Source organism: Agelaius phoeniceus, chromosome 38 (genome assembly GCF_051311805.1).
Source record: "Agelaius phoeniceus isolate bAgePho1 chromosome 38, bAgePho1.hap1, whole genome shotgun sequence".
NCBI classification, from domain to species: Eukaryota; Metazoa; Chordata; class Aves; order Passeriformes; family Icteridae; genus Agelaius; species Agelaius phoeniceus.
The window spans coordinates 1,312,808-1,332,776 of NC_135304.1; the positions used below are offsets into that span (position 1 = coordinate 1,312,808).

General features: G+C 61.1%; 2 protein-coding genes across 5 annotated transcripts; one reads left to right on the top strand and one right to left on the bottom strand.

Annotated features, from left to right (window-relative positions):
• Positions 1 to 36: 36 nt before the first annotated feature.
• TSR2 (TSR2 ribosome maturation factor) lies at positions 37 to 3,267 on the bottom strand. 3 transcript variants are annotated; one of them, XM_077172576.1, is made up of 5 exons: positions 3,129 to 3,267; positions 1,759 to 1,849; positions 1,592 to 1,683; positions 820 to 1,059; positions 37 to 224 (listed from the first exon to the last, which is right to left on the bottom strand). In XM_077172576.1, the coding sequence occupies exons 1-5, from the start codon at positions 3,135 to 3,137 to the stop codon at positions 153 to 155; spliced, it is 504 nt and encodes a 167-aa protein (XP_077028691.1). In that variant the 5' UTR covers positions 3,138 to 3,267; the 3' UTR covers positions 37 to 152. The 3 variants fall into 3 exon arrangements, with proteins under 3 accessions (XP_077028691.1, XP_077028692.1, XP_077028693.1); XM_077172577.1 differs by lacking the exon at positions 3,129 to 3,267 and adding an exon at positions 2,050 to 2,176; XM_077172578.1 differs by lacking the exon at positions 3,129 to 3,267 and adding an exon at positions 2,086 to 2,145.
• WNK3 (WNK lysine deficient protein kinase 3) lies at positions 2,227 to 19,894 on the top strand. Of its 2 annotated transcripts, XM_077172549.1 has the most exons (22): positions 2,227 to 2,327; positions 3,342 to 3,885; positions 5,646 to 5,818; positions 5,892 to 6,112; positions 6,175 to 6,332; positions 6,408 to 6,496; positions 6,579 to 6,798; positions 7,418 to 7,628; positions 8,317 to 8,447; positions 8,521 to 8,814; positions 8,851 to 9,984; positions 10,062 to 10,178; positions 10,459 to 10,569; positions 10,657 to 10,684; positions 10,761 to 10,841; positions 11,573 to 12,201; positions 14,310 to 14,463; positions 15,363 to 15,409; positions 16,016 to 16,218; positions 16,548 to 16,759; positions 17,482 to 17,600; positions 18,331 to 19,894. In XM_077172549.1, the coding sequence occupies exons 2-22, from the start codon at positions 3,571 to 3,573 to the stop codon at positions 18,454 to 18,456; spliced, it is 4,773 nt and encodes a 1,590-aa protein (XP_077028664.1). In that variant the 5' UTR covers positions 2,227 to 2,327; positions 3,342 to 3,570; the 3' UTR covers positions 18,457 to 19,894. The 2 variants fall into 2 exon arrangements, with proteins under 2 accessions (XP_077028664.1, XP_077028663.1); XM_077172548.1 differs by having other exon boundaries at positions 8,521 to 9,984.
• The last annotated feature ends 75 nt before the right edge of the window (positions 19,895 to 19,969 follow it).

Here is a 19,969-nt window from a genome sequence, read left to right on the forward strand (position 1 = left end):
TCTAAGCGGCCTCTCCCTCCAATAATCACACGACGCTTCTTCCCACACCCCCATGGGGGGAGGGGCCTTTATTCCCCCCCAGTTTGGGGAGCAGGGTGGGGGAGGGGTGTCCCCCAAGCTGGGGGGGGACACACAGGACACCCCTCCCCCCATCATCGCCGCCGCCGCCGCTGCACCACGGTCCAGCCGTCCGAGGGGGGCGGGGGTGTCCCGCACTCCATGGCCTGGGGGGGGCAATGATGTCATCAGTGTCACAGACACCGCCCCCCAGTGATGTCATCAGTGTCTCACACACACACACACCCCCCCAGTGATATCATCAGTTCCCCTCCCCTTCCCTCACAGGAGTCTTGGGGTGCCTCTCTCTAAATTTGGTGACACCATCACTGTCCCACCCCCATCCCAGCTTCCCCCTACTTGATGACATCATCAGGACTGAATGACATCATCAGGAATGACATCATCACCCCCTAGCCCCTCCTCACTTGGGGGGTTCTGAGAAGTCTCCACTCCCCAATTTAATGACATCATCAGTATCCCCCCCCAGTTACACCCCATGATGTCATCACCACATCCCCACCTGCTCTGATGACATCATCAGGGAATGACATCATCATCGGAGCCCTTAGCCCCCCTCACTTGGGCTTCCTAGGGAGTCTCCACCCCCAATTTAATGACATCATCACTGTTACCCCATGATGTCATCACCACATCCCCACCCCTTTGATGACATCACCAGCACCCTCCCAATCCCATGCCCCCCAACCAATGACATCATCAGCTCCCCATGACATCACCCCAATGATGTCACCTCCTCACCTCCTCCTCTTCCTCGCCGCTCTCCTCCTCTTCCTCCTCCTCCTCCCTTCGCTCTCGGGGGCTCCGGGGGGCTGTGGGGGGGGTCCCAGGGGGGCTCTGGGGGTCTCCCCCAGGGCGGGCGGTGGCCAGGGCGGCGGCCAGGGCGGGGCCACGCCGGGCCAGAGCCCCCAGGGCCGCCCCCACCCCACCAACGTCCCCACCCCGCGCCCGGGCAAAAAGGGTCACCAGCTCCCGGCTGACCTGCAGGGGGACACTGGGATGGACTGGGAACCACTGGGAGGGACTGGGAACCACTGGGAGGGCACTGGGAACCACTGGGAAGGCACTGGGGTGGACTGGGAACCACTGGGAGGGCACTGGGGTGGACTGGGAAGCACCAGGGAGGAGACTGGGATGTACTGGGATGGGTCTGGGGGTGCTGAGGGTGATGTGTGGGACTGGGATGGACTGGGAGGATGTAAACGAGCACTGAGAACCGACTTGTCTATACTGGGAGGTGCTGGCAGCACTGAAGGTAACAGTCTGGGGATGGAATGGGATGAACTGGGAGTGGCTGCTGGGAACATCCTTGACCATACTGGTTTATACTGGGAACTACTGGGAGCATCTTGAAGGGACCAAGGGTACCAGGAAGGGACAAAGGCCACTAAAAGATGCTGAGAGCAGCCCGAGGACCAACTGGGCTGTACTGGGAGTGCCTGGGGGAGGCTGGCCAGCTGCTGGGAGCACACTGCTCCATACTGGTCCGTACTGGTCCGTACTGGGAGCCCACCTGCTGCAGGCTGCCGTCCTCCACCACCGTGTCGAACTCGTTGTCCATCACCTCGGCCAGGAAATCTTCCACCTCCTCCTGCTCCAGATCAGCTGGGGGGGACATCGGGGGGTGTCACCTCTGCCCCTCCCGACCCGGACCCACCCTCTTCCCCCCCCGGCACGCACCGTTCTGTGTGAAGAAGTCGAGCAGCGCCGAGCTGAGCCACGCGGCTTTTTCGGGACCCTGCGGCCCCCCGAAGCCCTGCGCCACCGCCAGCTGCGGGGACAGCCCGGGGGGGACATGGGGACACCCGATGCTGGTCCCGGGGTGCCCCCTCTGTGTCCCCAAGTGCCCCCCGGAGTCCCCTCACGCTGCCCCCGCCTCATCTGCAGCGCCGCCCGCCCCCCCAGCACAGCTCGCAGCTGTCCCCAGTGTCCTCCCAAGGTGTCCCCAGGTGTCCCCGGTGTCCCCCTCACCTGCAGCGCCGCCCACCCCCCCAGCACGGCCCGCACCCCCTCCGCGAACAGCGCTCGCGCCTCCACCCCGGGGGCCGCCATGATGGCGCTGCGCAGGCGGTGCGGCCGAGCGCCGAATCCTCGAGTGAGCGAGGCACGGAGCGATCCCCGAGTCACCGATGGACGCGTAGGGGCGTGGTAGATAGTGGGCGTGGCATTGGGGGCGTGACCACAGCCAGAGGCAGGACGGGAACTACAGCTCCCGACAGCCCCCGCGCGGCGGTGGTCACGTGACGCGGGTGAGAGGGTGGGGGTCTGGGGGGGCTGTGGGGGATATGGGGCACAGGGGGGGATATGGGGCACAGGGGGAATTTGGGGACACAGGTGATTGTGGGGGATATGGGGACAGGGGGAATATGGGGACGGGGGGGATATGGAGGCACAGGTGGCTGTAGGGGATATGGGGGCTGTGGGGGATATGGGGGCTGTGGGGGATATGGGGCACAGGGGGGGATATGGGGGCACTATGGGGGTACTATGGGGGTGCGGGGCACACAGGAGCTGGAGGGATGTGTGGAAACTCTAGGGGGCTCCATGGGGTATAGGGGACACAGGTTATAGGGTCTGGGGGGCTCTATGGGGTATAGGGGGGCACAGGGGTTATAGGGTCTGGGGGGCAATAGGGAGTATAGGGGATTTAGGGGCTGGGGGGCTCTATGGAGTATAGGGGATTTAGGGGCTGGGGGCTCTATGGGATATAGGGGATTTAGGGGCTGGGGGCTCTATGGGGTATAGGGGGGCAGACAGGAACTGAGGGGGGCTATAGGGGGTGGGCTATGGTGGTCCAGGGGGGGCTACAGGGGTCAGAACTGGGCACACCCCCCCTCCCCCCCAGGATACATAGGGAGCCCCACAGCGCGGGGAGGAGGGGCTGAGGTACCTGTGGCATCCTGGGGGGGGGGGGTACCTGTGACACCCGGGGGGGGCGAGGGTACCTATAGCACCCTTGAGGGGGGGTACCTATAGCATCCTTTGGGGGGTACCCATAGCACCCCAGAGCATCCCGAGGGTACCTATGGCATCCTTGGGGGCGGGCGTACCTGTAGCATCCTTTTGGGGGGGGGGCTGCCCCCGGAAGTCCTTCCTCCGCAGGAAGAGCAGCCGCTGTGCGGGGGGGGGGGCCGGGGGGATGCTTCCACCCCCCCCAGATTTCGTGGACCCCCCCAATTAACCTCGCTGCCCTTATTAATTACACCCTCCCCGATTACCCCCCAGCCCCCCGCCCCATCGAAGCCTCTTTGTCTCCCCCGCAGGTCCCCCCCCGCAGGGGAGGGGGTGACGCGGCCACCGCCGGTGCCACCCGAGGGGGGGGGGGACACCCCTAAAATCGAGGTGACCCCCCCCAGACCCTCATAACCCCACCCCGGACACGCGGCCCCCTCCCCTCCTTCATCCATAGGGGCAGCTGGGGCTGGCGGGGGGGAGGGGGGTCACCCCCAAAAATTTTCGGGCGGGTGGGGGGGTAGGGGAGTGGGGACAACCATGGCCGCCGATTTGGGGGACCCCAAAACTCCCGCGTCCCCCCCCGCCCCCCCAAAACGCTTCTTCCGCAAGAGCGTGGAGGTGCTGGAGGAGGAGGAGCGGGGCGAGCGCGGCGGCGACCCCGGCCCGCGGGGCGACCCCCGGCTCGGGGGAGGCGAGGAGGGCGAGGAGGAGGCGGAGATGAAGGCCGTGGCCACCTCGCCCGGTGGCCGCTTCCTCAAGTTCGACATCGAGCTGGGGCGCGGTGCCTTCAAGACGGTCTTCAAGGGCTTCGACACCGACACCTGGGTGGAGGTGGCCTGGTGTGAGCTGCAGGTGAGCCCCGAGCCGGGGGGGGGGGTCGTGGGGGGGAGTTTTGGGGGGGTTTGGGGGTCGTGAGTTGGTGGGTGGGAGGTGAAATTTGGTATTTTGAGGGTCATGGGGATGGGGAGGATGTGTGGTGGGTTTGATGCTCTTTGGGAGATGGGGACGCCCCAAAATTCGTCATGAACCCCCTGATTGGGCCTCTCAAGTTGGTGTTTAACTTCTTCCAAAGCCATGAGTGGCTCCTCAAACTCAGCTTGAGACTCTTCTGGCATCAGTGATCCCCAAAATCTTCCCTTGAATCCCTCAGTTGGTCCTTTGAGCTCACCTTGAAGCTCTCCCAAACCCCAAAATTCATCATGAACCCCTTGACTGGCCCCACAAATTGATGTTGAAGCCCTTCCAAAGCTGTGATTGGTTCCTCAAACTCATTTTGAGGCTCTTCCAAAATCAGTGATCTCCAAAATCCACCCTTGAATCCTATAGTTGATCCTTTGATCTTATCTTGAACCCCTCCCAAAGACTGGGACACCCCAAAATTCATCATGAACCCTCTCAAACTCATCATTGGCTCCTCAAATTGATGTTGAAACCCTTCCAAAGCTGCGATTGGTTCCTCAAACTCATCTTGAGGCTCTTCCAATATCAGTGATCTCCAAAATCCACCCGTGAACCTTTCAGCTTGCCTTGAGCCCCTCCCAAAGACGGGGACACCCCAAAATTCATCATGAACCCTGAAATCGAGACCCCAAAATCACCACGAACCCCACAGGTGACCACCTCTGCCACCTGTGCACCCCACAGCCACCCCAAATGCCGTCAATTCCCCCCAAACTGAGCCGTTTGTCCCCCAAAGTGCTTTGTTACCCCCTGAAATTGGGGAATGATGATGATGATGATGATGAAGGAGTTTGGGGGTGAGCATGATGACCCTGGAGTTGGGGGATGATGATGATGATGATGATGATGATGAAGGAGTTTGGGGGTGAGGATGATGATGACGATGATGATGGTGATGATGACGATGATGATGAAGGAGTTTGGGGGTGAGGATGATGATGATGATGATGATGATGATGGAGTTTGGGGGTGAGCATGATGACCCTGGAGTTGGGGGATGATGATGATGATGATGATGATGATGATGATGATGATGATGATGCTGGCAACGACCCTGAAGTTTAGGGACAACGATGATATTGGGGTTGGGGGATGATGATGATGACGATGACAACAGCCTTGAAGTTTGGGGATGATGATGATGGTGATGATGATGATACTGGAGTTTGGGGGATGATGATGATGATGATGCTGGCAACGACCCTGAGGTTTAGGGACGATGATGATATTGGGGTTGGGGGATGATGATGATGATGATGATGATGGAGTTTGGAGGTGAGCATGATGACCCTGGAGTGGGGGGATGATGATGATGATGATGATGATGATGATGATGATGATGATGATGATCCTGGGGCTGGAGAATGATGCTGAAAACAATGATGATGATGATGATGCTGGCAATGACCCTGAGGTTTAGGGACAATGATGATATTGGGGTTGGGGGGATGATGATGATGATGATGCTGTCAACGAGGTTTAGACATCATGATGATGATCCTGGGGCTGGAGAATGATGCTGAAAACAATGATGATGATGATGATGATGATGATGACGATGACAATCCTGGGGCTGGGGGCTGCTGATGCTGACCCTGGAACCCCGACCCAACACCGCTGCCGGACTTTGGGGTGTGTCTGTGCCCCCCCAGGACCGCAAGCTGACCAAGGCGGAGCAGCAGCGCTTCAAGGAGGAGGCCGAGATGCTCAAGGGGCTGCAGCACCCCAACATCGTCCGCTTCTACGACTCCTGGGAGTCCTCGCTCCGCGGCAAGAAATGCATCGTCCTCGTCACCGAGCTCATGACCTCGGGCACCCTTAAGACGTGAGTTGGGGGCACAGGGGGGAGACCTGTTTGGGGTGGGGGGGGTCCAGGCGTGGCTGATGGGACCCCACAGGTACCTCAAGAGGTTCAAGGTGATGAAGCCGAAGGTGCTGCGGAGCTGGTGCCGGCAGATCCTGAAGGGGCTGCAGTTCCTGCACACGAGGACGCCGCCCATCATCCACCGCGACCTCAAATGCGACAACATCTTCATCACCGGCCCCACCGGCTCCGTCAAGATCGGCGACCTGGGGCTGGCCACGCTCATGCGCACGTCCTTCGCCAAGAGCGTCATCGGTGAGCACCGTGGGGACCTCGGGGACGCCCCCGAGGGCGCCCCCTGACCGCCCGCCCCACAGGCACCCCCGAGTTCATGGCCCCCGAGATGTACGAGGAGCGCTACGACGAGTCCGTGGATGTCTACGCCTTCGGGATGTGCATGCTGGAGATGGGCACGTCCGAGTACCCCTACTCCGAGTGCCAGAACGCCGCCCAGATCTACCGCAAAGTCACCAGCGTGGGTGTCCCGCCACCCCCCGAGACCCCCAAGTGCCCCTCGGAGCCCCCCCAAGTCACCACGTCCCCCCCACAGGGCATCAAGCCAGCGAGTTTCCACAAGGTGACGGACCCTGAGGTGAAGGAGATCATCGAGGGCTGCATCCGGCAGAACAAGGCTGAGAGGTGGGGTGGGGTGGGGTGGGGTGGGACCCCTGCAGCTCCCCAGGACTGACCACACTGACCACACCCCCCACCCCCACGCCAGGCTGTCCATCCGGGACCTGCTGGACCACGCGTTCTTTGCCGAGGACACGGGGCTGCGCGTGGAGCTGGCCGAGGACGACGCGGGGCTGGACCCGGCGCTGGCGCTGCGGCTCTGGGTGGAGGACCCCAAAAAGCTCAAGGGCAAGCACAAGGACAACGAGGCCATCGAGTTCAGCTTCAACCTAGAGGCTGATGTCCCCGAGGAGGTGGCCTATGAGATGGTGAGGGGGTGACCTCAAAACCCTTCGGGGTTGGCCCCTGATTGGTGTTGATTCTCCCCAAATGCAATGAAGCTCCAAAATTGTGGCTCAAGCTCGTCTTGAGCACCCCCAAAGGCAGTGACAACCCAAAATCCACCCCAGGAACCCAACAGCTGGTCCCTCCAACTCTTCTTGAGCCTCTTCCAGAACAAAAGTCACCCCAAAATTCATCCCTAAACTTCACCTTGAGCCTTTCCCAAAACCGATACCCCAAAATTCATCCTTGAATCTCACTCGAACCTCTCCCCCAAAACTGATCCCTAAACTTTACCTTGAGCCTTTCCCAAAACCGATACCCCAAAATTCATCCCTGAATCTCACTCGAACCTCTCCCCCAAAACTGATCCCTAAACTTCACATTGAACCTTTCCCAAAATCGATAACCCCAAAATTCATCTTGGAACCTCAGCTTGAACCTCTCCCAACACCAATGACACCCCAAAATTCATCCTTTAACCTCTCCTGGATCCTCTCCCAAAACCGACACCCCCCAAAATTCCCTCTGGAACTGATCCTGAGTCCCCCCCACCCACCAGCTCTCAGTGACCCCCCCTGGACACCCCCAAATTCCCTCTCTCAGGTGAAATCTGGGTTCTTCCACGAGAGCGATTCCAAGGCTGTGGCCAAATCCATCCGGGACCGGCTGGCGCTGGTGAGGAAGACGCGGGAGAAGAAGCAGGCGGAGGGCAGGGGGGGCCCCGAGAGCCGGGGGGGCCCCGAGAGCGAGGACACCGAGGTCGATCAGCACGTGAGGCAGCAGCTGCTGCGGGAGCAGCCCCCAGCCGGCCCTGGTGAGACCCCAGAACTGCCCCTGGACACCCAGAACTGCCCCCTGTGCCCCCAAAACTGCCACTGGACACCCAGAACTGCCCCCAGACCTTCAAACTGACCCCTAAAGTTGTCCCCAGTGCTCTCAAAACTGCCCCGGACACCCAGAACTGCACCCAGTGCCCCCAAAACTGCCTCTGGATACCCAGAACTGCCCCCAGTGCCCCCAAAACTGCCTCTGGATACCCAGAACTGCACCCAGTGCCCCCAAAACTGCCCCTGGACACCCAGAACTGTACCCAGACCTTCAAACTGACCGCTAAAACTGCCCCCAGTGCCCCCAAAACTGCCCCTGGACACCCAGAACTGCACCCAGTGCCCCCAAAACTGCCTCTGGACACCCAGAACTGCCCCCAGACCCTCAAACTGCCTCCTAAAGCTGCCCCAAGTGCTCTCAAAACTGCCCCTGGACACCCAGAACTGCCCCCAGACCTTCAAACTGACCCCTAAAGTTGTCCCCAGTGCCCCCAAAACTGCCTCTGGACACCCAGAACTGCCCCCAGACCTTCAAACTGACCCCTAGAACTGCTCCCAGTGTCCTCAAAACTGCCCCCCATGTCTCCCAATCTGCCCTGAGCCCCCCAAAACTGCCCCCAGTTGTGAGACCCTCCCCAGCAGTGACCCCCCCTCCTCCTTGCTCCCTCCCCACAGCCGAGGGGCTTCTGGACAATGTCCCCCCCCAAGATGTCCCTGGTCCCTGTGGTGTCACCGGAGCCCCTGAGCAGCTCTGGGGGTACCCACAGGGAGCCCAGGATGGGGTGTCCCCCCCTGTGCCACCACCGGTAAGTGCCCATCACACTGGGGGGGGGTCCTGGGTGGGTCCAGACCCCCCTGGCACTGCCCCGTGTCCTGCAGGTGACCCAGGGGAGCGAGGGGACAGCAGAGGATGGCACCGGAGGAGCCACCACGGAGCCACCTGGGCCTGAGGGGGACCCCTGTGGCTGTGGCGGGGGGTCGGTGACAGTGGGGACACAGCCACAGGTGGCACCCGGGGCACCGGGGCCGGGGGTGGCACCGAGAGCAGCAGCGGGGGTGGCACTGCCAGCCGCGGGGGTGACAGCGGCTCCTGGAGCGTCACCAGCACAGGGGGTGCCACCTCTTACTGGGGCGCCACCGGCCTCGGGGGGGACACCGGCTCTGGGGGTGACACCGGCTCTGGGGGTGACACCAGCTCTGGGGGTGCCGCCTCCAGCTGCAATGCCACCAGCTCCGGGGGTGACACCAGCCCAGGGGATGGCGCCAGTGCCAGGGGTGACACCAGCCCAAGGGATGCCACCAGCTCCAGGAGTGCCACCAGCTCTGGGGGTGACACCAGCCCAGGGGATGGCACCAGTGGCAGGGGTGACACCAGCCCCAGGGATGGCACCAGGAGTGGCACCCCCAGCTGGGGTGCCACCACAGTTGGTCCCCATGGTGCAGCTGCAGCCAGGCCCTGGAATGCCACCAACAGCCCCTGGGATGCCACCAGGTCCAGCAATGTCACTGCCATCTGGGATGCCACCAGCCCAGGGGATGCCACCAGGTCCAGGAATGCCACCACAGCCAGTCCCCACCATGCAGCCACAGCTGGTGCCAGGGATGTCACCAGCTCTGGGGCTGCCACCACTGTCCATCATGACACCAGTCTTGGGGATGTCACCGGCCCCGGAGTTGCCACCTCCATCCATGATGCCACCAGCCCAAGGGATGCCACCTCCATCTGTGATGCCACCAGTCTTGGGGGTGTCACCAGCCCCAGGGGTGCCACCTGCCCAAGGGATGCCACCACCATCCATGATGCCACCAGCCTCAGAGATGCCACCACCATCCATGGTGCCACCAGCCGTGGCAATGCCACCAGCCCCAGGGATGCCACCAGCACAAGGGATGCCAGTTCCACCCATGATGCCACCAGCCCAAGGGATGCCAACTTCATCCGTGATGCCACCAGCCCCAGGGGTGCCACCTCCATCTGTGCTGCCACCAGCCCCAGAGATGCCACCACCATCCATGATGCCACCAGCCATGGGGATGTCACCAGCCCCAGAGATGCCACCACCATCCATGATGCCACCAGCCATGGGGATGTCACAAGCTCCAGAGATGCCACCACCATCCATGATGCCACCAGCCATGGGGATGCCACAAGCTCCAGAGATGCCACCACCGTCCCCAATGCCACAACCCCCGATGCTCCCTGGCCCCGAAGAGCCCTCGGTGCCCGCCGAGGCCGCGTCCCTGCTGCGTGTCCCCGATGTCCCCGATGTCCCCGGGCCGCGTGCCCGGCAGCGCCGCGCGTCGTGCCAGCGCCCTGCCCGCTTCCAGCTCACCGTGCTGCAGGTCAGGGCAGGGCCGGGGGCCGGGGGGACCGCGTGGGGACATCCCAGCACGGTCACAGAGTGTCACCACCCCTGCAGGTGTCCTCAGCTGGGGACAACACGGTGGAGTGCCAGCTGGAGACCCACGACAGCAAGATGGTCACCTTCAGGTTTGACGTGGATGGGGACGCGCCCGAGGACATCGCCTGCTACATGGTGACCCCCGAGCTGTCCCCGCGTCCCCAGCCTGTGTCCCCTTCCCCAATCTCTGTCCTCTGTCCCCTTCCCAAACCCGTGTCCCCCTCCCCAATCTGTGTCCCCAGCCCATGTCCCCTTCCCCCACCCATATCCCCCCTCAATCTCTGTCCCCTGCCCCACTCTGTGTCCCCGTGTCCCCACTCCATGTCCCCCTTCCCAATCTCTGTCCCCCTCTCCAATCTGTGTCCCCTCCCAAAATCACGTCCCCCCCTCCCAACCCGTGTCCCCCCCCCTGCAGGTCGAGGACAATTTTGTTCTGGAGGGGGAGAGGGACAAGTTTGTGGAGGAGCTCAAGGCCATCGTGGAGCAGGCACGGGGGCTCCTCGGGACCCCCGCCCCGGACCCCCAGGTGCTCCCCCTGCCCCCCTCACCTCACCCCTCCCCCCCCCCCAGACCCCCCCCCCCGCTGACCCCCCCCAAATGTGTCTCCCCCCAGGTGGGACCCCTGGAGCCGCCAGCGGGTGGTGAGTAGTGGGGGAGGGGAGGGGAGGGGGCTGGGATCGCCCCCCACCCGCTGACCCCTCGCCCCCCCGCCACCAGGGGAAGGACCCCCCCAGTCATCGCCCGTGGGGCGCTGGAGGTTCTGCATCAACCAAACCATCCGGAACCGCGAGGCCACCGGTGCGTCCCCAGGGGCTGGGAGGGGACACGGAGCTGCCACCACCCCCCCGGGGCTGGGGGGTGTCACCCCGACCCTGTCCCTGATGGGGGTGTCACCCTCACCTCATCCCTGATGGGGGTGTCACCCTCACCTATCCCTGATGATGGTGTCACCCTCACCTATCCCTGATGATGGTGTCACCCCGACCCCGTCCCTGATGGGTGTCACCCGACGGGGGTGTCACCCCGACCCTGTCACCCGACGGGGGTGTCACCCCGACCCTGTCCCTGACGGGGGTGTCACCCTCACCCCGTCCCTGATGGGGGTGTCACCCTCACCTATCCCTGATGATGGTGTCACCCCGACCCCGTCCCTGATGGGTGTCACCCAACGGGGGTGTCACCCCGACCCTGTCCCTGACGGGGGTGTCACCCTCACCTATCCCTGATGGGGGTGTCACCCTCACCTATCCCTGATGATGGTGTCACCCCACCTCATCCCTGACAGGGGTGTCACCCTCACCTGTCCCTGATGATGGTGTCACCCTCACCTATCCCTGATGATGGTGTCACCCCACCTCATCCCTGACAGGGGTGTCACCCTCACCTGTCCCTGATGATGGTGTCACCCTCACCTATCCCTGACAGGGGTGTCACCCTCACCTATCCCTGATGGGGGTGTCACCCCCACCCCATCCCTGATGATGGTGCCACCCTCACCCATCCCTAACGGGGGTGTCCCTTCCCCACAGGCCCCGGCGGACCCCCGCCCGCCCGGAGAGCCCTGGGGACATCGCAGGGGGGTCCCCAAGGACAGGGGACAAACAAGAGCGGAGCGCCGGAGCAGGATGGGCCAGGGGGGCCGGAGATGGGGGTCCCCAAAGCCCAGGACCTGGATGTCCCCCAGGGACAGGAGTCGGCTGTCTCCAAACCGGAGGAGCTGGGTGTCCCCCCGGCTTTGGGGACAGCTGTCACTGGTCCCCAGGAGGTGGCTGAACCCACGGGACCAGAGAGGATCAACCCCGAACCCCAAGATCTGGGGGCTCCCCAAGGCTCGGGGCTGAGCGTCCCCAGGCCTGGACACCCGGACGTGGCTGTCCCCAAACCTCCAGAGCTCAATGGCCACCAAGAGCCCCTCGTCCCTGGGGACACAGAGCCAGGTGTCCCCCAGGAACAGGGGACAGTCACTGCCCCATTGGAGCAGGAGGGACCCAGGGAACCGCCCGAGCCCACAGAGCCCAAGGACGTGTCCCAAGAGCCAGGTGACCCCCAAGGACTGGGGACATTCGTCACTGGACCCCCAGAGCCACCAGGTGACCCCCAAGGACTGGGGACATTTGTCACCATTGCCTGGGGGCAGGAGGGACCCCCGGGACCAGAGGTGAGTGTTCCCCACGCCAAGAGCTGGACACCCCAAAGCCCCAGGTGTCCTCCGGTCCCCAAGGTCTCAGTGTCCCTCAAGGACCGGAGGCTGCTGTCCCCATCCCCAGAACTTTGGTGTCCCCCAAACCCAAACACCTCAGTGTTCCCCAAAGACCAAAGGAATGACTGTCCCCAACCCCAAACTCCCTGTCCCCCAAACCCTGAGTCCTCGGTCTCCCTGAACCCCAAACCCCGATGCCCCAATGGCCCCAGAACCCCATCCCCAAGGCCTTGATGACCTCCAAGACCCCAATGACCCTAAACCCAAACCCCCACGCTCCTCGTGTCCCTTTAACCTCAAAATGTCAGGATCCCCCAAACCCAAAATCCCAAGAGTCTGATGACCCCAAACTCCAACCTCAGGACCCTGATGTCCCCCAAAACCTCAAGACCTCGATGACCCCAGCCCCCAGTGTCCCCTCAGCCCCAGGCCCTGGTGTCCCCCCAGTCCCAAACCTCAGTGTCCCCAAACCTTCAAGCCCAAGGCCCTGTTGTACCCTGGCCATTCTGATGCCCTGTTCCCATTGCTGTTCTCATTCCCATGCCCATTCCCATCACTGTTTCTGTTTCCATCCCATTCCCATTCCCATATTCCTATTCTCAATCCCATCCCCATTCCCATATTCTCATTCCCAATCACACTCCCATATTCCCATTCCCAATCCCGTTCCTGTTCCTGATCCCATTCCCATATTCCCATTCCCATTCCCATATTCCCATATTCTCATTCCCAATCCTGTTCCCATTTCCATATTCCTATTCCCGGTCGCACTCCCGTATTCCCATGCCCATATTCCCATATTCCCATGCCTTCATTCCCATTCCCGGTCCCATTCCCTCAATCCCATTCCCATATTCCCATTCCCACATTCCCATTCCCGTTCCCATTCCCTCAATCCCATTCCCATATTCCCATTCCCACATTCCCATTCCCGTTCCCATTCCCTCAATCCCATTCCCATATTGCCATCCTCATTCCCATATTCCCATTCCCATATTCCCATTCCCAATCCCGTTCCCATTCCCACATTCCCATTCCCGGTCACACTCCCATATTCCCATCCTCATTCCCAACCCCATATTCCCATTCCTGTTCCCATTCCCTCAATCCCATTCCCATATTGCCATCCTCATATTCCCATTTCCACATTCCCATTCCCATTCCCATTCCCTCAATCCCATTCCCACATTCCCATTCCCAATCCCGTTCCCATTCCCTCAATCCCATTCCCACATTCCCATACCCATCCTCATTCCCTCAATCCCATTCCCTCAATCCCATATTCCCATATTCCCATTCCCACATTCGCATCCCCATTCCCTCAATCCCATTCCCACATTCCCGTTCCCATTCCCTCAATCCCATTCCCACATTCCCATTCCCTCAATCCCATTCCCACATTCCCATCCCCATATTCCCATATTCCCATTCCTATATTCCCAATCCTGTTCCCATTCCCTCAATCCCATTCCCACATTCCCACATTCCCACATTCCCACATTCCCATTCCCTCAATCCCATTCCCACATTCCCACATTCCCATTCCCGTTCCCATTCCCCCATTCCCATCCCCATTCCCACATTCCCACATTCCCACATTCCCACATTCCCATTCCCTCAATCCCATTCCCACATTCCCATTCCCACATTCCCACATTCCCATTCCCGTTCCCATTCCCTCAATCCCATTCCCATATTCCCATTCCTGTTCCCATTTCCTCAATCCCATTCCCACATTCCCATCCCCATATTCCCATATTCCCATTCCCACATTCCCACATTCCCATTCCCGTTCCCATTCCCATATTGCCATCCCCATTCCCACATTCCCACATTCCCATTCCCGTTCCCATTCCCATATTGCCATTCCCACATTCCCATCCCCATTCCCACATTCCCACATTCCCATCCCCATCCCCATTCCCACATTCCCATCCCCATTCCCACATTCCCACATTCCCATTCCCGTTCCCATTCCCATATTGCCATCCACATCCCCACATTCCCACATCCCCATTCCCACATTCCCCCATTCCCACATTCCCATTCCCGTTCCCGTCCCGCAGGCCGTGCCCCCCGCCCGCCCCCCGCCCGGGGCTGCCTCGTTCCCGCTGGGGCTGTGCCCCCGCCTGCGCAGCCCCCGCAAGGGCTGGGGGCGCCGCATCAAGAGCTGGGCCCGGCGCCTGCGCCCCCCTTCTGGGGGGGGGGACCCCCACACAGGTACGGGGGGGAGCCCCAAAACCCCTGGGGAGCCCCACAGCCCATCCGCGCCCACCCTGTACGCATAAACCTCATCTGTGCCCCCCCATGGACCCCTAAACATCATCTGTGCCCCCCATGTACCCCTAAATCCCATCTGTGCCCCCCATGTACCCCTAAATCCCATCTGCGCCCACCCTGTACACATAAACCTCATCTGTGCCCCCCCATGGACCCCTAAATCCCATCTGTGCCCCCCGTGTACCCCTAAATCCCATCTGCGCCCACCCTGTACACATAAACCTCATCTGTGCCCCCCATGTACCCCTAAATCCCATCTGTGCCCCCCCCGTACCCCTAAACCTCATCTGTGCCCCCCCATGGACCCCTAAACCTCATCTGTGCCCCCCCCATGGACCCCTAAATCCCATCTGTGCCCCCCCCATGGACCCCTAAATCCCATCTGTGCCCCCTCAGACCCCTAAACCTCATCTGTGCCCCCACCGTACCCCTAAATCCCATCTGTGCCCCCCATGTACCCCTAAATCCCATCTGTGCCCCCCATGTACCCCTAAATCCCACCTGTACCCCCCATATCCCTAAATCCCATCTGTACCTGCCCCAGACCCCTAAACCTCATCTGTGCCCCCCCAGACCCCTAAACCTCATCTGTGCCCCCACCGTACCCCTAAATCCCATCTGTGCCCCCCATGTACCCCTAAACCTCATCCGTGCCCCCCATTCGTGGCCCTTCATGTACCCTCCATGGGACCCCCTTGTGCCCCCCATTTACACCCCCTTGTGTCCCCCATTTACACCCCTGTGTGCCCCCCATTTGCACCCCCCATTTACACCCCCATATCCCTCTGCACCCCCATTTACCCCCCATGCCCCCCCCCACTGACCCCCCTGTCCCACAGAGGAGCCAGAGGAACTCGGGGACCCCTCAAGGCGAGGGCACTGCCAGGTGGGTGTTGGGGACCCCAAAACCCCCCAGGGACCCCCCCAAACCACCCCAGAAACCCCAAATCTGCCCCAGATACCCCCCCCCCCCCCAAACTGGCCCAAGGAATCCCTAAACTGCCCCAGGGACCCCAGAACTACCCTAGGGACCCCCAAACTGCCCCAGGGACCCCCCAAACTGGCCCAAGGAATCCCCAAACTGCCCCAGGGACCCCAGAACTACCCTAGGGACCCCCAAACTGCCCCAGGGACCCCAGAACTAACCTAGGGACCCCCGCAACTGCCCCAGGGACCCCAGAACTACCCCAGAGGCCCCAAATTTGTCCCAGAAACCCCCCACAACTGCCCCAGGGACCCCCCAAACTGCCCCAGGGATCCCCCAACTGCCCCAGGGACCCCAGAACTAACCTAGGGACCCCCCAACTGCCCCAGGGACCCCAGAACTAACCTAGGGACCCCCAAACTGCCCCAGGGACCCCAGAACTATCCTAGGGACCCCCAAACTGCCCCAGGGACCCCCCTCAACTGCCCCAGGGACCCCCCAAATCCCCCCAACCCCACCCTTCACCCCCATCCTCTGTCACCCCTCTCTCCCCCTGTTCCTCCCCAGCCACCCCCTGAGCCCCCCGACCCCGAGGGCGACTGGGGGGGCCCCAGCTCGGGCAGCGAGAGCGGGGGGCTGGGGGGACCCCCGCACCCCCCTGGGGCCCCCCTGCTCCCGCCGGGGTCCCCCGAGACCCCCCTGAGCAGCGATGGGGACTCGGAGCCCGAGGACGAGGCCCTGCGGGAGCAGCTGCGGCGGCTGCGGGAAAAGTGAGTGAGGGGCAATTGGAGAGGGGGGAATTTTGGGGGAATTTGGGGGAATTTGGGGGGTCCGGGGGAGGTTTTGGGGGTCCCAAGGGGGATTGGGGGGTGTGGGGGCACCCCCCGACCCCACCCAAATCCCCCCGACCCCACCCAGGAGGTGCTGAAGCTGCCGGTGTGGAAGGATTCTGGGGGGGATTTTGGGGGTCCTGGGAAGGTTTTGGGGGTCCTGGCGAGGTTTGGAGGTCTCGGGAGGGTTTTGGGGGTCCTGGGACGGTTTGGGGGTCCCGGGAAGGGTTTGGGGATCCCCTGTGACCTCCCCTTCCCTTCCCCATCAGGCACATCCAGGAGGTTCTGGAGCTGCGGGCACGGCAGGACCGGGAGCTGCGGGAGCTGCACCGGCGGCTCCGAGCCCTCAAAGAGGCCCGGGGGGACCCCCCAAAATGGGGAGGGGGCGGCGGGACCCCCCCCCAGCGAGGCCATGGGGGGTCCCCGCGGCGGCCTCGGGGGGCCCGGGCACGAGGGAGGGGCCGGGGCGTGGCCCTGACAGGTTTGGGGGGAAAGGAGGGGATTTTGGGGGGATTTTGGGGGGCTAGGAGGTGAATTTGGGGCACAAAGGGGGGATTTTGGGGGGCTAGGAGGGGATTTGGGGCACAAAGGGGGGATTTTGGGGTGCAAATAGGGGATTTTGGGGGGCTAGGGAGGGATTTTGGGGCACAAAGGGGGGATTTTGGGGGGCTAGGAGGGGATTTGGGGCACAAAGGGGGGATTTTGGGGGCTAGGAGGGGATTTGGGGCACAAAGGGGGGATTTTGGGCAGCAAGGAAGGGATTTTGGGGGTAAAAAGGGGGTTTTGGGGTACAAAGGGTGGGTTTTGTGGGGCAAGGAGGGGATTTTGGGGTACAAAGGGGGGATTTTGGGCAGCAAGAAAGGGATTTTGGGGGGATAAAAAAGGGGGTTTTGGGGTACAAAGGGGGGATTTTGGGGGGCTAGGGAGGGATTTGGGGCACAAAGGGGGGATTTTGGGGGGCTAGGGAGGGATTTGGGGGGGCAAATAGGGGATTTGGGGGGATGATGAGGGGATTTTGGGGTACAAAGGGGGGATTTTGGGGCAAAGAGGGGATTTTGGGGTCCAAAGAGGGGATTTTGGGGTCCAAAGAGGGGATTTTGGGGCACGGGGGGAGGTTTAGGGGTAAAAAGGGGACGTTTTGGGGCGCAGGTTGGCCTTGGGGGGGGCTCTTCCCTTTTCCAAACTCCCCTCCCTCACCTGCAGAGGCCTCAGCCCCCTCCCCAGGCCCCCCAATCCCCCCGGCTCCCCCAAAAAAGGGGCTCTTCACCGACGACCTGCACCGGCTGGTGGATGAGTGGGTCCAGGACACGGCCAGGGCCCAGGTGCGGGGGCTTTTTGGGGGGCTGTGAGGATTTTTGGGGGGCTGGGGGGGGCCTCAACCCCTTTTTGGGGGGCTGGAGGAGCCCTGCATCCATTTCTGGGTGGCTCAGGGGATATTTTGGGGGGCCTTTAATGGTTATTGGGGGGCTGGGGAGGGGGCCAAACCCATTTTTGGGGGGCTGGGGGGGGCCTCAACCCCTTTTTTGGGGGGCTGGAGGAGCCCTGCATGCATTTTTGGGCGGTTGGGGGGGATTTTGGGGGGCCTTTAATGGTTATTGGGGGGCTGGGGAGGGAGCCAAACCCATTTTTGGGGGGCTGGGGGGAGGGATTTTGGGGGGTTCCACATTTTTGGGGGTCTGGGGGGTGGGTGGGAAGCTGAGAGGGTTTTCTGGGGTGGGCTGGGATGGCTTTTAGGGAGCTGAGCCCCCTTTTTGGGGGTATGGGGGGGCTATTTTGGGGGGGCTGCACCCCATTTATAGGGGCTTGGGGGGGATCTTGGGGGGCTGACATGGCTTGGGGGGGACCTTTGTGGTGTCTGAGGGGGGTTTGGGGGTTTCCCTTCACCCCCTTTTTGGGGGTCCGGGGGGGGGGAGATCCCCAAAACCTGAACCCCACTTTTCTGCCTTTGTGGTGTCTTTTGGGGGGTTTGGGGGTTTCCCTTCACCCCCTTTTTTGGGGGGGGGGATCCCCAAAACCTGAACCCCACTTTTCTGCCCTCCCCCTTTCCCCCAGGCCACCTCCTCGTGGGTCTCCACCCTGCGCGGCCCCCGCGGGACCCCCCGAAAATGGGGGGAGCTGCCCCCCCCCAAACCCGCCCTGCGAGGTGGGGGCAGCCCCCTCCCCCCGGGGGCTGAGTGAGGGGAGGGTCCCTTACTGAACCCCCTGATTTTGGGTCAAAACCCCCCAATTTTGGGTCAAAACCCCCCAATTTTGGGTCAAACCCCCCCCCATTTTCAGCCCCCAAATCACTTTGTTTCACCCCACAACCCCTCCCTTGTTTTACCTCCCCCACACCACTGGGTGACCCCAAATTTCCAGCCCTAAAATGACCCCAAAATTCCCCTTTTTTTTTGGGGTCCTATAGTGTGACTGCTATTTCTGGCCCTAAAATTGCCTTATTCTGCCCTAAAATTCCCCCTGTTTTGCTGCCCCCATGGGCTGAATCCACTTTTTGGTCTCAATTCACTCCTTTTTAGGATACTCGACCCCCCCCCCCCAATTTCTGGCCCCAAAACAACCTAATTTTGACCCTAAATCTCTTCCTTTTTGGCCCCAAAATCTCTGTATTTTCCTTTTTTTGGGTCATTCCCCCTTTGAAGGTGACTTCAATTTCTGGTGCCCAAAATCCCTGCATTTCACCCCAAAACTCCCCTTTTTTGTGCCTGCCTATCCCAGTTTTCTGCCCTAAATCCCTCATTTTACCCCAAAATCCCGTTTTTGGGCATTTCCCCCTCTGCATGAGGTGACCCCATTTTTTAGCACCCAAATCACCTCATTTCACCCCAAAACTCCCTTTTTTGAGGCCTTTTCCCCCCTCTTTTTCACACCCCCTGAATGTGATGCCACTTACTGGCCCCAAAATTGCCTTGTTTAATCCCAAAACCTCCTGTTTGGGCCTATCTCTCCTTTTTTTACCTCTCCCACTACATTACCCTACTTTTTGCTCCCCAAATCACATAATTTCACCCCAAAAAGTCTCTTCTAGGACCTGCCCTTCCCCCTCAGGATATCACCCCAGTTTTCAGCCCCATAATCTCCTCATTTCACACAAAAAATCCCTTTTTTTGGGCCTTGCCGCTCTTTTTGTCCCCACACAAAGTGACCCCAGTTTTTAGCCCCCAAACGGGCTCGTTTTGCCCCCAAACACAAACAGTTGAACCCCAGCCTCTCATTTATATCAACATTCCTTTTTTCCCCCTCAAAATACTCCAGAGACCCCAGAATTCCCATTTTTTACCCAAAGACCCTCATAGGCCTGGAATTCCCCCTCACGTGACCTCAGTCAAGGGGAGTGGGCTGTACTGGTTTTACTGGTGACCCACCCCCCCCCATACTGGTCGTACTGGTGCAACAACCCCCTCTCATTCCTGTACCTCTCCCTCAGCCCATTTTTGGGTCATTTTGTCGTGTTTTCCTCTCATCTACCTCACCCCTTCACCAAGCCAGCAACGTTATGGGGTGAATTCTCGGGTGTTCTGGTTCGAGGGGGTGGGGAAGGCGTTTGTTTTGCGGGGAAATTGTTAAAAAGCGCGAAAAAAAAAATCGTAAAATTTAAGAAATAAAAGCGTGGCTGGTGCGCGCCACTCCCAAAATGGCGGCCGGACCCGCCACACTCAAGCTGGCGACGGCGGCGCCACGCCCAAGATGGCGG

Coding starts and splice junctions, on each gene's coding strand:
- TSR2 (XM_077172577.1), bottom strand. CDS start 2,130: ATGGCGGCCCCCGGGGTGGAGGCGCGAGCGCTGTTCGCGGAGGGGGTG. Junction 1,060..1,591: donor AGGACGGCAGCCTGCAGCAG/GTGGGCTCCCAG, acceptor GTCCCCCTGCAG/GTCAGCCGGGAGCTGGTGAC. Junction 225..819: donor GCGGCGAGGAAGAGGAGGAG/GTGAGGAGGTGA, acceptor TGCCCCCCCCAG/GCCATGGAGTGCGGGACACC.
- WNK3 (XM_077172548.1), top strand. CDS start 3,571: ATGGCCGCCGATTTGGGGGACCCCAAAACTCCCGCGTCCCCCCCCGCC. Junction 6,333..6,407: donor TCTACCGCAAAGTCACCAGC/GTGGGTGTCCCG, acceptor TCCCCCCCACAG/GGCATCAAGCCAGCGAGTTT. Junction 10,842..11,572: donor CCGGAACCGCGAGGCCACCG/GTGCGTCCCCAG, acceptor CCTTCCCCACAG/GCCCCGGCGGACCCCCGCCC.